This window comes from Nesoenas mayeri (genome assembly GCF_963082525.1).
Source record: "Nesoenas mayeri genome assembly, chromosome: 4".
Lineage (NCBI taxonomy): Eukaryota > Metazoa > Chordata > Aves > Columbiformes > Columbidae > Nesoenas > Nesoenas mayeri.
The window spans coordinates 63752221-63767809 of NC_137540.1; the positions used below are offsets into that span (position 1 = coordinate 63752221).

The 15589-nt window shown below is 39.2% G+C and overlaps 1 protein-coding gene across 1 annotated transcript; it reads right to left on the reverse strand.

The window, feature by feature from the left end:
• Positions 1–339: 339 nt before the first annotated feature.
• On the reverse strand, positions 340–14136 carry OTOP1 (otopetrin 1; the record flags this gene model as incomplete). The annotated part of the gene is made up of 6 exons (XM_080343155.1): positions 340–510; positions 900–1846; positions 4100–4230; positions 5360–5418; positions 8337–8473; positions 13851–14136. 6 exons carry the CDS (start codon positions 14134–14136, stop codon positions 340–342), a joined length of 1731 nt encoding a protein of 576 aa, XP_080199281.1.
• Between the last annotated feature and the right edge of the window lie 1453 nt (positions 14137–15589).

Genomic DNA, 15589 nt, shown 5'->3' on the forward strand with positions numbered 1-15589 from the left:
ACTGAAAACAAAGCAATGCAAATTGCGTAGAGGACAAATCCCAGATGACTGAAAGAAAGATTAATGAGATTGAATTAACTTTACTATGTAGTGTTAATCATATTAAAACTAATATGATTCTGAAAAGTCTACTTATACAATAACGCCACATATATAACAAAATATGTAGGAGAAAAAACAAAAATTACATGCTGTTAGCTACGGTCCTTTCTTAAAAACAAAATCTCCTATTTATTGAGCAGCTGTTGCTATGTTCACTCATTCATCCATCCACTCATTCAACTGTTATTTATTTAATTAATTATTCAATCCATTGTTCACTGAGGGACCTTATATGATCTATGTTTTACAATTGACCTCAAAGAGTGAGGCAGCTGAATGCATCCGATAGAAAATAGAAAAAGGCATTGCAAGGTTCACAACAATTATCCAGGGTTCAAAGCCAAAAACTATTTCTTCTAGTCCATTGTCATATTCCGGACGGCACCCGAATGCCGGTGGTATCCACAGCTGCAAGGAAAGAACGCAAGGCCAATATTAATCACCAGTGATACGAGTCACTAGCCCTTAATGACTGTGACCCCACCAAACTGCAATTTGGTCTCAGAAATCTCTAAGGAACCCTCCCTGTTGCTACTCGGGCACACTGGTGCAACAGGGTTTCAGCTTCTGCTGCTGCTGCTACAAGTTTTGTACTGTGACTAAAACAAGCCTAGGCTTCCCAATTCCATGTTTAAATAAACTTTGTTCCCCAAGGGCACATTCACTTAGTCTTCCAGAAGAAGTAAAATTTACTTGCTACAAACTACAGAACCATGTAATTTTAATATACTTATGAGGCTTGAAAGGTTGGGAAGCTTTTGGGTATTAACTTGTGAATTACGTTCAAAATGTCTTACCGAAAGGTTGCATAGGAATAAAAATGCAGCAATGTTCTTCAGAATTCTCCTCTTGTTGTTAGTACCCGAGTTGCTACTGTAAATGGAGAAATCTGAGGTTGAATGCATGACCGAACTATTTTCCTGACTCTTTTCTTCTTTGGCAGCAGCACCACCACCGTTTTCTCTCCTGCAGATGCTGCCCTTAAGCAGGCAGGGAACCTCTCTGCTGTCATGAGTGGCTCTGCCGTTGTAAATCTCTTTGTACGAGGGGGTAAGTGACAAAGTGCTCCCCCGAGATATAGTCACTATTCGAAGAGTTTTAATATCATCATTCACCTTTTCCTGCTCACGATGTATGGATTCAATGATAAAGAGGTTCTGGATATATTTCTCAATAATAACCAGGACGGAGTAGGGTAGGTTATACCAGGTGTATTTTGGATGGGCCTGGGCACAGATAATGGCGAGGATCGAGCCCCAGGAGAGGAGCCAGGACCCTGCAGCTGTGCCCACCAGCAGCTCTGCATCAAGTTTTCGAGCAGGATTTTTTGAATTATCCAGCGATCTATCTTCCAGTCTGTAGATGAGAAGGGCGACGATTCCAGCTGTACACATGAGAGCCAACACAAAGATAGCATGCAAGTAAAACATAGTGAGCGCTAATTCACTTTTGATTTTTGAACCTCCAATCTGAATTAAATACACAACAACTATGGCTATTGTGCTAGTTAACACTATTAGTCCAAAAATCATTCCAACAGTTATGCCATGGAATTTGAATGGAGTTTTGTGTTGCTGGTGGTGCTCGACTTTGCGGCCAATGTTCTTCCACAGGACATAGAGCATCGTGGATGCTAGGATGTGGTACTCTATATTAAAGGGATATAGGTAGTATATTCCTTGAGAAAATATTGAACAGAGAGTTGTTGTTGTGCAATTGCATTGAGGTGCATGATCATCTAAAACTAAAGGAGAGGGAGATGTTAGTTATGTGCATTATAAAGATTTCTCATTTAAAGTGAATAAATAAAACACAACTAAAGTAATAAAACATAAACAACACATCATGCCACCATGTTAGCTACCTAAGAAAAGGTCTCTCCATTTAAGTTATTAAAGTAACAAAGCTTTTGTGTGTTCACTGAAGTCTGATCTCTGACTTTATTGCTCACCCGCTGAGCAATAATCACATCATGAACAAATGCTGCACCAATCGTCAGCAGGGTCTTGGTAAAAATACTTCTTCATAAAATGAAAATCCAGATCGCAAGGGCTTTGAGTCCTCAGTCCTTCAGCTTAGAAGGCCCAAGGATCTGTTGACTAAATCAAAAAAAAGCTTAACAAGAAAGGCCTCAGTTCTACTCTCATTTTTATCAGTTATTTACACCAGCATGGTTTCTAATACCAAACCCACTTTATTAAAAAGTTGTTTATGTCTAGGAAAGAGGTGAAGTAAATCACAGTTACTTTCACTCAATGTCCCAATATAGTTTTAAGGATAAAAAAAAAATCTGTCTCCTTTTGAGAGGAAGCTATGAAATCATTCTCTCTCTGCTGGGCAGTTGCCTGCATTGTAAACCACTCAGGCATCTCAATGAACAATTGCTTCTATTTGTAAAATAAATGCATTTAATGTGCATTTATAACCTAATCAAATAATGTCATAAATCAGAAATTTTCACAGTAGCAAGGAAAACAGTCACTTATTTTCACAATCTATTTATTTATAAATATATAAACATACATGCTGAAGAGCACATTTTTAGGCAGTATTCTCAGATTTGTCCCTAGAAGCTTTTGTTTTGTTTTCTATAATTTTAGAAGATAAGAGGAGAGGAGAAACCTTGTGTTGTTTTGTCTGAAGCACACACTGTTAAGAGATGAAAAAAATTATAGCAGATTGTATGTTAATACCAAACGTGTCCTGTGAATCACTACTTCACTCTCCCTTGTTTCAGATGCTATATGTCTGACTGTTCATAATTGCATAACAATTCTGGCCCCTGAATAATATGAAATAATATAAGGAAACGGCTTCTGTTTAACAAGCAGAAATATCAAGTAGAGCCACTAACTGGTGATTCGTCTGCTCCCTGCTAATGCTCCAATGTTACAAAATCTCTGAACTATGAATTCAGCTATTTGATTATTAATGGAAACGAGATAGTTTCAATAGATACATATAAAGGGTAACAATTGCAAATAGATGTGAAATTGTGGGCATCATTTTAGATGCAGTTATACTGAAAATACTCTTTTCCAGATTTTAAAATTAAGTTTTCACTTATGTGTGGACTTTGGAAGTAATTTTTAAAAATTCCTAAAATTTGTCAATGTCTACAGACTATATAAATAACAAAAAAATAAATTAGTTCAGGATTTGGCTTTGTGCAGGCAAAATTAAGGATTTTTAGGGTACAGGCCCTATTGAATTCACTGGGTGGGAAAGCATACATTTTCCTCTCCAAAAGCTGTCTTTTCCTTTGTGAACACAATCAAAATTTATCAGCTGTACGGATCAATTTTCATGGGAATAATATTACTTATAGTTGCTGAGAAGGTTTATTTCCTCTTTAAAGTTAAGCGCTACTAATTTTGCCATGCATCAGTGATGTTTGAAAGTGAAAGGCATCCCCAGCAGTCATACTCAGTGTTTGTTGACTACAACTTGCATCATCTTACCAATGGAGAAAATGGCTCGTCATGAAAAAAGAACCACCCAAAGCAAAATCCTTGTTTTGTAGAGCAGCACTAATGGATAACTCCTGTCCCTCTGAGCCATCCCACTGAATTCTGTAGGACCACACAACATGTGTAACTACTCTCCTGGGAAGGATTTGCAGGATTATCCATGCTTGTTTTTCTACAAATAACTTAGTACATAGTAAACTCTGGTTTTAAAACTCCTATGTGAAATTTACTTCTATGATTTTATAATAAAAGGGTTCTTCAGTTATGTTATTCCTCAAAATAAATGTTTTGAAAAATCTGTTTGTTTGGAACTTAGAGTAAAACCATAGCCTGGATCACATATATGGTAATGATCATATAACATTTTAGTTATGATCTGAACTGTGTATCAGCTCACTACCATTTGCCCAGGAATGACTATACTGACACAGTCATAAATGACCCAGCTCCACACTACAGTGATGTGGTATTTTGTATGAGAGTGTGTAAGAGCATGAATTCCAAAATGTACCAAGACTTTCACTTACCTATTGTTATGTTCCCAAAACCAAGCGTGATTAGTCTTTCCTTATGTTCATTCAGCTGATGTTTTGACTCTGTCAGTACTCCATTTGTCCACAGGAGTAAATTTGTAAACACGGAATGGATAACCCCAAACCTACAAAATAAGGTAATTATTGAAGGAATCTGCACAGAGTGTATGTCCTTATATGTTAAATAAAATAGATTAACTTCCTGTAGACAAGTTTCATGGCACTATTTATTTGTGAGTGCAGGGGAAAAGAATATCAGAACCGATCTCTTTAAAGATGTTCCTCAGTGGAGCACAATGAGTGTTAGACTTCCAAAATTTTACAGAAACACAATAGTTTAATGTATTAAACCATTAATAAGATGCTGTTGTTATTTGTTATGCTCTCTTATGTGATGGATTTTATTCTTTTGGATGGACAAGTTTCATGTTAGTGACAGTGACTGAATAGTTTGAACAGGGTTAATTGTTTTTCAGGCTGTATTTCACAGCTGCCTGCAGTGCTCCTTCATACTCACCGTGGCTGGCCTTTCTTCCCAGGTACCACCACCTTCTCTAACTTCTAGTCCATGCATTTTTGTCCCCTGGAGAGAGCTGGAGCTGGGAAAGGGCCCAGGGAGGGCATAGATGCCCCATTGCTGAAAACATTCAAGGCCAGGCTGGACGGTGCTCTGAGCAACCTGATCTAGTAGAAGATGTCCCTGCTCATTGCACGGGTCTGGACCAGACAACCTTTAAAGGTCCCTTCAAACACAGACCGTTCTATGATTCTGTGATTCTATGATCTAGTTTTAAAAGGTACTTTCCATAAAAATCAATATAAAATACCTCAGATACATTGCACTGACTGTGGTTTGCTGATGCAGATTCCCTTTCAGAAGTCAAATAAATAAAACATAGAACAGTGCACAGTCCTAAGAGACATACATAATGCTTTCTTCATTCAAAACAAAGCAAGTGACACTGGTATCATACATTGCCCATTTCCCTGTCTCATGAGAAAAATATATGTATTCTGTGACTGTTATAAAATATAAGCACAGTTTAAATAAGGGTAAATGGAGTTGCTTTCTATTTAACTATTCTATTTATTTCTAATTTTTAAGTATTCTATTTCTTTCTACTTAACACAATCAAGAAGAGAATCAATCTCTGTAAATTTTCACTGTCCATCATACAGTAAAACCCTGAGTGTTAAAGCACTGTGCAGACTTGCACCTATTAGCATTCCAGATAAGGATCAGATCCACTTTACCTCTCAAGTGTTTTGAAAGACTGGATAATATCCTTTGCATGGCACCACAGAAAGTACACCTAAAGGAAAGGAATACGGAGAAATGTCACTACACCAATGAGCATGTGTGACACTCAAAAAGGAAAGTGCATCTGTAGACAGAAACACTGAGGTTTAAATCCTCTGATGACTTCAACTGAGGTAGCTCTATCTCCACATGTCAAATCGCTCATCATTTCCTGTGATGTTCACCCAGGACACCTCTGGCATGAAGAATCTGAGACTTCTTATATGTAAAGTCAATGGCTCAACAGCAGAAAGTCTCAGTATGACTCATCAAAACATCAAACCTCTCTATCTGGAAAGGTTTTTATTTCAGTGACAAAGGAAATAAAGCTATCAGCTGTGGACAGCAGTATGATTACTGCAGGGTACAGTGAGTCTAAGTTTGAATAATTTATTAAATATATTATATTCTATGGATGGAGTGAGATAAGTGAAAGGATGGCAGACTTGATTAATAAAACCAATAATGGACACCCAGGAAGCAGGAAAAAATCTTGTACTGTTAGTCTGAGAGACAATCACATTAGTAATGTGGCAGTTGCACTCAAGGGTAGTGCAGAAAGCTCAACTGGAGAATAAAAGTGAGAGTTAGCAAGTAAAGGAGAAAGAAGCATAAAATCGGGAATCTCTCTGCGAGCATAATGGAGACCTGAGGACAGAGATTTTGGTTAATACAACAGCAACATACTTGTTCCAAGTGCTGATAAGTGCCAAAAGAATGATACCGATGTTCCTAAGGAGTGTTAGGGTGACACTGCGAGTTCCATTTACTCAGAATAGCTCCTAGGATACTGAACTTGACAGTAGGTGAACTATCAGGAGAGAAATAGTCCAAAAGATTTCTCTTAGAAACCTGCCTGGTTTGGTGTTCCAGATATGGTCTCAAAAAAAGTGCAAAGAACTTTGAGTTCTTCTTCAGCAATTAGAGTAACTGGAAGTCCATTTTAACATTGTGCCCATTAATGTAGGGTACCTCCACAGCTGGTCTTGTCTGAGATATTCAATATCTAATTTTTGAAAAAGCTAGGAAAGTGCACTTCTCTGAGGCTCACGTATGCTAATCAGGAATAACATGTTCATTCATTCCTCTAATTAAGCATTTATCAAAAGGAGGTGTGACAATTGTGAAACCCCAGATGTGAAGACTGCAAGATATCATAGAAATGTCAACTGAAATCAAATACATTGAAATTAGCACTTTTGTCTCATCTAATTCCAGGTTCAATTTCCCATTCTGGGATAGATGGAGTAAAATCTAACAGCAGATGTGAAAGCATTCTTCAAAACTTAAAAACACATTAGGTTTTGAAGACCTTTTCAGACATTGGAGTCAAGAAAGTGGAGGGAAATATGAGAAGTCAGTAAGGAAATAGCATAAAACCTCATTTTTGCTCACAGAATACTCATTCCCCCAAAGAAACTTTTGTCCGTGAAAGACCATATTGCACAGCCTGTCTTGGAAGGGCAGGTATATGTCGCTTTATTGCTTGCACACATGCAGTATGTATATATTTAGTAATTTAATGGCACATGGGGATGTCTCATCTAGAGTAAAATACAACAGAATCTGACACATTCTGTAGAAAACAAATCCTTCAGTTTTTAGATGACACATAATTAGAGATGTTCTCTGCTGTAATTTCATCCTGTGTTTCAAAGACATGAGAAGATTTGTCTTAGGTAAGAGGTATCTGGTAAATTACCTTTTAACTGTTTTTTTTATTGCTGAGGCTAACATTCAAGCTTTCATTATTTTAAGCTAAGTAGATTATAAATTCAGCAACATTACGTGATGTAAAATACAAATTGGAATTCTTCTTCCCTTTGTTCAGCATTGTTATACACAATTTCTTCCACAAATCAGTTCATGGTAGCTGGAAACCTTGTCAGCTCAAGGTAACTGGAAGCAATGAAGAATGCTGTATGCAGATCAGCGAGCAAAAAAGCTTTAATCTCTTTGGTTTCTTTTTCAGAGGTAAAGCAAAGAAGTTGCAAGACATGGAGAGTCGATATTACAAGAATGTGAAATTAAGATTACTTCAACCAAATCAGAATTACACCCTCAGAGAAAAAAAAGATAGAAGAGGTCAGAGTTATTGCTTAAATTTCAATGCCTTTTTTGTTACAGAAAGCAGAAAACTTTAGGTTGTTAAAGGCTCATGTACATGCAACCACAACTGCTAGGAAAATCTTTCTTTTCTTTCTGAATGACTTAATCATCATGGAAAGTGCTGTAGATGACCTGGCTATAACAGAGTATCTTAGTTGAGTGGCTCATTTCCTTCTTTCCTACAAATCTGCTGACAGGCTCAGAGGAATTAATGTGATAAACAGTTGGCTGTCACCATCCAATATAGACCCAAACCCTTACGACAAACAAGCAGCTGGAATATTTTACCGGGAATCACTGATTATGGTTGCTGCTGTGCAGTCACTGATAAGCATAATAAAATTCTTCCAGAAGGAAAATCCATTTTCATGTGTTATAGGAGAGCTGTGCAAGTATTTTATAACCACCTAGGAAGGGTTTTGAACTATCAGGCTTCCATCCCTAACCACAATGGGACATCAGGATTGACAGATTGAACTGAACCTGTGTGGCAAGTCCTACAAACAGAAACAAGTGAATTGTCTTTAGCCAAGATGCTCATATCAGCCTGAAAATTCTGAAAGTTATAAATGTAACTTAACTAAAACAAAAAAGCAACTTCAACTATAGGAGAGCATTTTTTTTAATGTTACGACTGAGCAATTTCAAGTTGCAAAGCCTGCATTTACACATAGAAAGGATACATATGCACAAGAATTTAGCTTTCAAAAGTATCCTGCAATATGCTTAGAAATTACTGTAAAATCCACTGATAATGAGAAGATAATTTTTTTTTTCTAAGAAATTCAGATATAATATAAAATTGCAACCAGAGACTTTTACCTGTAAGATGGTGTGCACGGCATGTGTAATAGGAAAAATGCCTTCAGTTGGTGATAAACAGTTTGAAAAATCAATATAATATCCAATTTTAAAAGAATCCAGAATTAAAGTAATCACTGCAAATAATGTAATCCCACCTGCAAATGAAAAGGATATTAGAAAATATCAGTGTACAGTTACAGTGTCTAGAGACAATACGCTAAAATCTGTTTAGGGAAATAAAAGTAGATTGATGTTCATTAAGATAATTGACTCAATGTAATAAGCCTCTCTAATTTGTGAAAATATCTGCCTAATATATGACAAAAGCACATCACTGTACACATCTTGCACGGCCAGTGCAGAGGAACCAGTCCAGCAATGACCAGGACATGGAGCCGCCCAGCACCTCTCCAGTGACCGCCACGCTGAGGCAGCCATACAGCACATCCATTAATGCTCCATACAGCCACACACATATGCAGTTCCCAGGAGCTGAACAATCACGTTACAGTCTCCTGGCCCAGGAGCTCAGCAGTGGAAGTAACACAATCACCTGGTGTTCCTTCCCCTGCTTCAGGAGGTTACGCTTGGTATGGTTTGTTCTTTGAGAAAGGAACCAAACCATTTCATTTCAGTACCCATTCTTTCTCCCCCACCTCCTCCCCAACCAATCCCCACACCTAATATGTTTCTATGTTTCTCTAAATATGTGTTTTGTATCCTTAAGAACTTTCAAAATATGTTTCCTATTGTAGTTTTCCTTTCCTTTCCTTTCCTTTCCTTTCCTTTCCTTTCCTTTCCTTTCCTTTCCTTTCCTTTCCTTTCCTTTCCTTTCCTTTCCTTTCCTTTCCTTCCCTTCCCTTCCCTTCCCTTCCCTTCCCTTCCCTTCCCTTCCCTTCCCTTCCCTTCCCTTCCCTTCCGGAATGTAAATATTTGTTACAAACTTTTATTACTTTTTAAATTTATCCTTATTATGTCAGCTAATTTGTATTATTTGTAACACATGTAACACATCTGGAGTCCACATTTAAATACATGTACTGTTTTCATTATCTTTAAAAATAAATGGCATAACAAAATGCAAAATTCTAGGCTACTCTTGAGATCAAATGATATGTTTCCTTCCCTATTTAAAGATTTAAATAATTCTAAAATAAAGGAGAACTGTTAATTCTTATGAAATAACTTTACCCAAGGTAATTGGACCTGCTCTAAGCAAGGTGTTGGACTAGATGACCTTCAGATGTCTCTTCCTACCTAAATTATTCTACAATTTATTCTGTGATTCATGGTTTATTTAGAAAGTATGCATGAAATAACCTGTGTCACTATTTGCCTGAAATATATCAGAGAGACGTAATGTGTATTATAACTGCTTCAATAAGAAGGAAAATTGTATCTTCTGAAGCAAAAAGATTATTAAAATCTTCCACAATTGCTCCGTAGTGAATGATTATGCCTATGTTGGCTTAACAGAGTATTTTAGAAAGGTATTCAATTCCCCAGTCATGACACTAGTAAGGTAATTTCCCAGTGAATTCATGGTGCAGGATCAAGCCCTGAGGAACCGTTTTAGTGAAGTTGTAATGTTAGAGCAAAACAGGTGGAAAATGTGGTTTGTAATGTAAAAGTTCTGCATCCTTGTTTCCATTACTCGTGAGAGTGGCTCAGCAGAACAGGATCACAAGGGACTTGTTAACTAGAAAAAACTGGAAGAAGGAAGGCAGGGCAAGGGGCTCAGGCTGGAATACACAGAAATAAAAAGCAAACACATCTTAGTGATCTGTCTCCTGCACCCTACTCCCATCTTGTCTTTACAAGGATGACCTGTATTGTGGTTCCACTCTGTTTTGCTTCCATTACATAAACTCACTATATCAGTTGTATAGTTTTACAGTTTTACATCAATGTCCAGCAGACCATTGGGAGGGAGGAAACAAGACAAAAGAAAACATGCAAATAAACCCCAACAAAACAGCCAAACAAACAAACAAACAAACAAACAAAATGTCTTTCACACTGAGTATTTTGGTTTATGCCTTCGTATGTCTCTTCATGTTTCCTTTACATCCATCAGAAATTGGATGGGCTTCAATCTGTTACCATTGAAATAAATAGTTTTGGCATTGTCCTCCAGGGATTAGAAAACTTTATATGACTAATTTATTTTAATGTTTGATTATTTCATTTATTCAAACGATATCTAGATGTTTCTGTCAATCACTCAGGTGGCCACACTGTAAGCATATACAAAGTGTTCAACATACATTTTCAAGGGCCTTCAGAAGAGAATGATTTTACCAATTTGCTTCTGTCAAAAATTAAAGTGCAATTACAATGACCATAAATATGGTATGCTAATGGTTTCAACGTTAAATTTTCCTGATGGAAACTTCAGTATTATGTAATAATAATAAATATGAGATAACTATTAGTAATTATAAATAACAAAGACAATACCACTGTTTTGCTTTTTCTATTTTAAAGAAACATGAAATGCTTGTTATTGAGCACTGTATTACTTTTAAAAATAGGATTTTTTTTCAATTGTTTGTTGAAACTTGTATATTTTAAGGGATCAAGAACAGGATTTTCAGTATTGCTACGTGCTGCCTTAATTCTTTCTATTAACCATCATGAAGGAAAAAACCCCACAATGATGCAGTTGTAAAAATACCACTCTAAACTTAAAATATTGTTCCAATAATAGACAATTCAATGCAAGTAGTAAAAAAGGTACAAGTTGAAATCTGCCAAGAGCTTTGTGAATTGACCAGCTGTCTATGTTTTAAAACAAGAGGTTGTGCTGCTGGAGAACATGATAAAATAAAGGCATTTGTGAAGCAAATTGATTTTCATTTTGAGTTCTCTGGCTCACTTCGCTGAACTTCCAAATAATCCTCAGAGAGCCTTTCCTAACAGGAGAGGGTCCTCAGGGTAATAACATCTAGAATAAGTCAAGGAAAGGACTTCATAAGCTTCCTGGTGATTCTTTGGGTCAGGATAACTATACCTTACTAAAGGCAAAGCTCTCCCTGAAACTTTTCCCACATTCAGACCACAGGAGTTCTTGGTCTGCCATGCAAGCAGGAAGACAACTGTGCTGTAGGGTTCACACCATTGACATCTAGGTATAAAAAGGCCCAAGGAAACCTTTCTGTGAGCATTTATTGTAAAATGACCATTTGTCCTTCTAGTGGTGTTAACCATGTACAAGGATGCAGTTATAGGAGGTTTTTGTGAAATCACTGTTTTTCAACATTTGTCAGAGCAAAATGCTCTAAGTAGCTACCATCACTTCGACTAAAATGATGTTCACGGTTTGAAGGGAATCATGAAAACATATTAATTTTGTACTGCTTAATACAAGGACATTTGCTCTCACAATAAGAGCGAGGAGATATTCTTCAAAAGCAGCTGACAGGGCTAGTAAAACATCGCAGAGAGCTTTCTGTGGAAAGAAATGATGAAAATTCGTCCCCTCCTCCTCCTCATTTTTGAACTTTTAGTCTTTCAGATAAAAAATTTCCATGACAAAATCTTTGATAAAGAGGAGGGCAAGGGGCATCTTGGCAGAGGAATTGCCACCTGAGTGTTTCCTTACCTCAAAGAAGTTTTCTTTTACCAACAGAGGATAAAAGAGTTGTACAGGCTTGTTGTAACTACAAGAAACTCCTAAGAATAGGAAAGTGCATGTCTTTCCCTAAGGGCGAATGTGTTGAATTGCAGCCTAGACATCCAAGAGTAGCCGTGGAAGCCACACCACTTCAGAAGCCAGGACAAAGAGCCATCCTGTGCCGGTAAATGAAATGGATAAGGTAACCTAGTAGTTCAATCCAGTATCTTATTTCTAAGTTTCTGTGACTCCTTATATCCTGTAGGACAAATGAAATGCTGTGAATGGTGTGCCAAAAGGAAAAGGGCAGGGGGTCCCGCTGTGCTTACCCATGTTAAGCAGTATTTATTCCATACTTAGGAGGGGAAAGCTATCCTCTGAGTAACAAAAGCATAGCTTGGTCCAAAACAGGATCAAATTAAGCCTTGCATTAATGAATTTCAGGAGGTCGTAAGCCACATAAGCTAATAAATGAAAAATGCCTGAGAGCTGAATATTGGTTTGGAGAACAGTGAATAATCAAGAGAACAATTCAACAGTAGGTACATGAACTGCATACATTTCAAGAAAGAGTCTATGACTGTATGTTAGATGTAAAAAAAAAAAAAAAAGAGAAAAAGAGAAAAAAAAAAAGTAAAAGAAAAAAAAGTCCCTGAGCCATTCATACCATTCATACAGCACAATTGTTAACAGTTGCAGAGGAAGTAAAAGAACGTAAGCACTGAGACTGAGAACAAACTAAGTTTCCACAAAACAATCTTACTTTTCAAAATAATCAGGTTTTAGGTGTTCTTGGGATTTTCAGTTAACTGTTACCTCATTGCTAGTAGGTAGGAAATATTTATGGAAAAGCTGTCTTACAGCAATCTACTTAAAATGCTTCATTTCCAACCTATCATTTTCAGTGCTGAGACTGGATAAGAGGTCAGTATAACTGGGCTTGCCTATTGCTCTACACAGTGTTGATACAGGTTGTTTCTTGGGACCCAGAAACACAGCTTTCCTATCACTATGACTCTGTGATGTTCTCCCTAGCTACCTTCTCTTGATATACCTTTAAGGTTCTTCACCCAGAGGGTGCTGGAGCACTGGAACAGGCTCCCCAGGGAGGTGTCACGGCCCCAAGCCTGACATTGTTCAAGAAGAGACTGGACAACACCCTCAGACACACAGTGTGAACTGTGGGGTTGACCTGTGCAGGGACAGGAGACGGACTCGATGATCCTTGTGGGTCCCTTCCAACTCAGGACATTCTGCAATTCTATATCCTCACTCTAGTATGCACCTGACTCTTCAGATAAGGACCATCACATCTCACTCCTATACATTTCTTGCTACCTAATGCTATGTTTAGATTCCTTGCTTAGATTTTTATGTACTAATTGACAAACTGATCCGGCCAGGGACTTTGTCTTCTTCTGTCTAAATCTGCATGTTTCTAAGGCATCATCATACACATATAAATGGGAATCTCTGATATACATTGGTATAGAGAGCACCTGAGGACCTTTCTGACTGGTACTAGCCTGAAGTATTATATTGTCTGGAAAAGGTGATAATTCCTCCAGCAGAACTGCATGACACCAACAAAACTGCCTCTTCCATTAGCTATATTTTATTTTTCAAGTGTCGCCAAACCAGCCTGGTCAGGGAAAAAAAGTGCTGGAGCTTTCAGCACTGTAAACAGTAGGTTACAAAGTGAGGATGTTTAGCAAACAGCTTTTCCATACAATCTCCTAGTATGTTCAGCTTATGCATATATTGACTTTACGCATGTACATTAAGTTCATGAATACCAGGATGGCTCCTGGTAGGGATGGAGAGGGTAACAAACGGGTAGCAGAGATGGGCAATGTCACAGATGTCCCATGCGCAGTACCACACTCAACTACCTGCCACCACGGGCTAGTACTTACACTTCAGCCAGCGGGCTCCAGCATGGGTGTCCTTGTCCCTGATCAGCCTCCTCTGCGTACAGCTCCTGCAGAGGTACCACAGCATCCACAGCAGCTGGATGAGCATCAGCGTGATGAGGTAGGAGAGCAGGTGGCTCTTGCTGATGCCCACGGCGTGCACAGCCCAGGCGAAGGTGAGCAGCAGCCCGGCCAGGAAGAGGTTGATGCCGTACTGGCTGCTGAGGATCTCGGCGTTTTTCTGCGGGTAGCTGCCGCCCACGGAGGGGGAACCGCTGGCTTTCTCCATCTCCCACGCCGCCAGCCAGGCGCTGCGCGCAGGCGGCCCCGCGTCCCCCGGGAAGACCCGGGGCCGTCGGCTGGTCCGTCCCCCATCGGCAGCGGGGGGCGGAGCGGGGCCGCCGCTCCCGCCGTGCCCCCCTGCAGCCCTGCCCGCCGGGAGGGGACCCGCGGGGGCTGCGGTGCCCGCTGCCAGGGGAAGGGGAGGCTGGCAGGGGGGAAAGGCTGCCGAGGTTTTGCGGGGCAGGGGGCCGTGCCTGAGGCTCAGCCAACAGCTTGGGTCGAGATGAGGGAAAGGGAGAGATTATTCAGCGGCAGGTTGCCCGGGGGCGGTCATGTCTCATGTCCCCTGCAGAGGGGCAGGTGAGCCCTGGGCGGCTGGTTGCGGTGAGGGACACGGAGCTTAGGCCCGTGATGACAGAGACGTGTGCGGTGTAACATGTTCCCTAGGTATGGAGATGGGAAAGATAGCAAGCGGTGAACAGAACACCCCTGAGCATTAATGGCTGGCTGGAAAGCTGAGGGATGGCCGGCGTGCAGGAGGTGTTGAGACAAAGCCAGGACAGGCCCATAGACCCTGCCCTGTGATGCGGCTCCTTCACATTGGGGTGGCAATGGGCTCACCTGCCACACTTCCATGCTCTCAGCCCCACAGTCCACTGGCTTTTTTGGCAATTGACACTTCCATTGGTAATAAAAACCCTTCCCTTTCAGGAATTTTCTATACCTTTCAAAATTAGCAATTTATCTCGTTTTTTAGTAAGTCCTGTTCTGACAAGAGAGTATGGTAACGATTGCTAGCTGGAGTAGCAACAACTGAGCTCAAAGTAGCAAAGACCTCTGCGGAATTTAGTCCATTTCTCATTTATCAATTTTCCTAATTTTTATGCACAAAAGTATTGACCTTCTCTCATTTAAACTGCTTAGTTGTAGCTGTGACTTGTGCTCATAAGATATTAATGCATTCAAACCTCAAGATTCGGAGCACCAGTTAGGGACTGACAGGAATTCAGCCCAGGGTAAAACATTACATATTTTAAATGGTATTTTGTTTGCATCCAATACAAATTCTCTTAATTCTAGTTATTTATGTACCTAGCCATAGCTTGGAGGCCAAATACCAAGATGGACCGGTCCTTATTCTGGCCAAGCAGGTCTTACATTTTACCCTCTATCTGTTGGTAACATGTCAAATATCCAGAGCATTGTTTTTTACATTGAATGACCTATGTCTCACATGAAATTAAGCCACTAATTCGGCTACATCCAAAAAAAAAAAAAAAAAAAATTAAAACACAGCATCTACTTTACTTCCACTGTCAAAACTTAAAGAGCTTTGAAGCTTTTTCTCTTCTGAAGCCAGAAATGAATAAGAAGGATTTTTTTGTTGAGAAACAAAGGACATTTCTGAACTTGTATGTAAACTTGAGGTTTACATTCCTCTTGAACAGGGAAGGAGAACA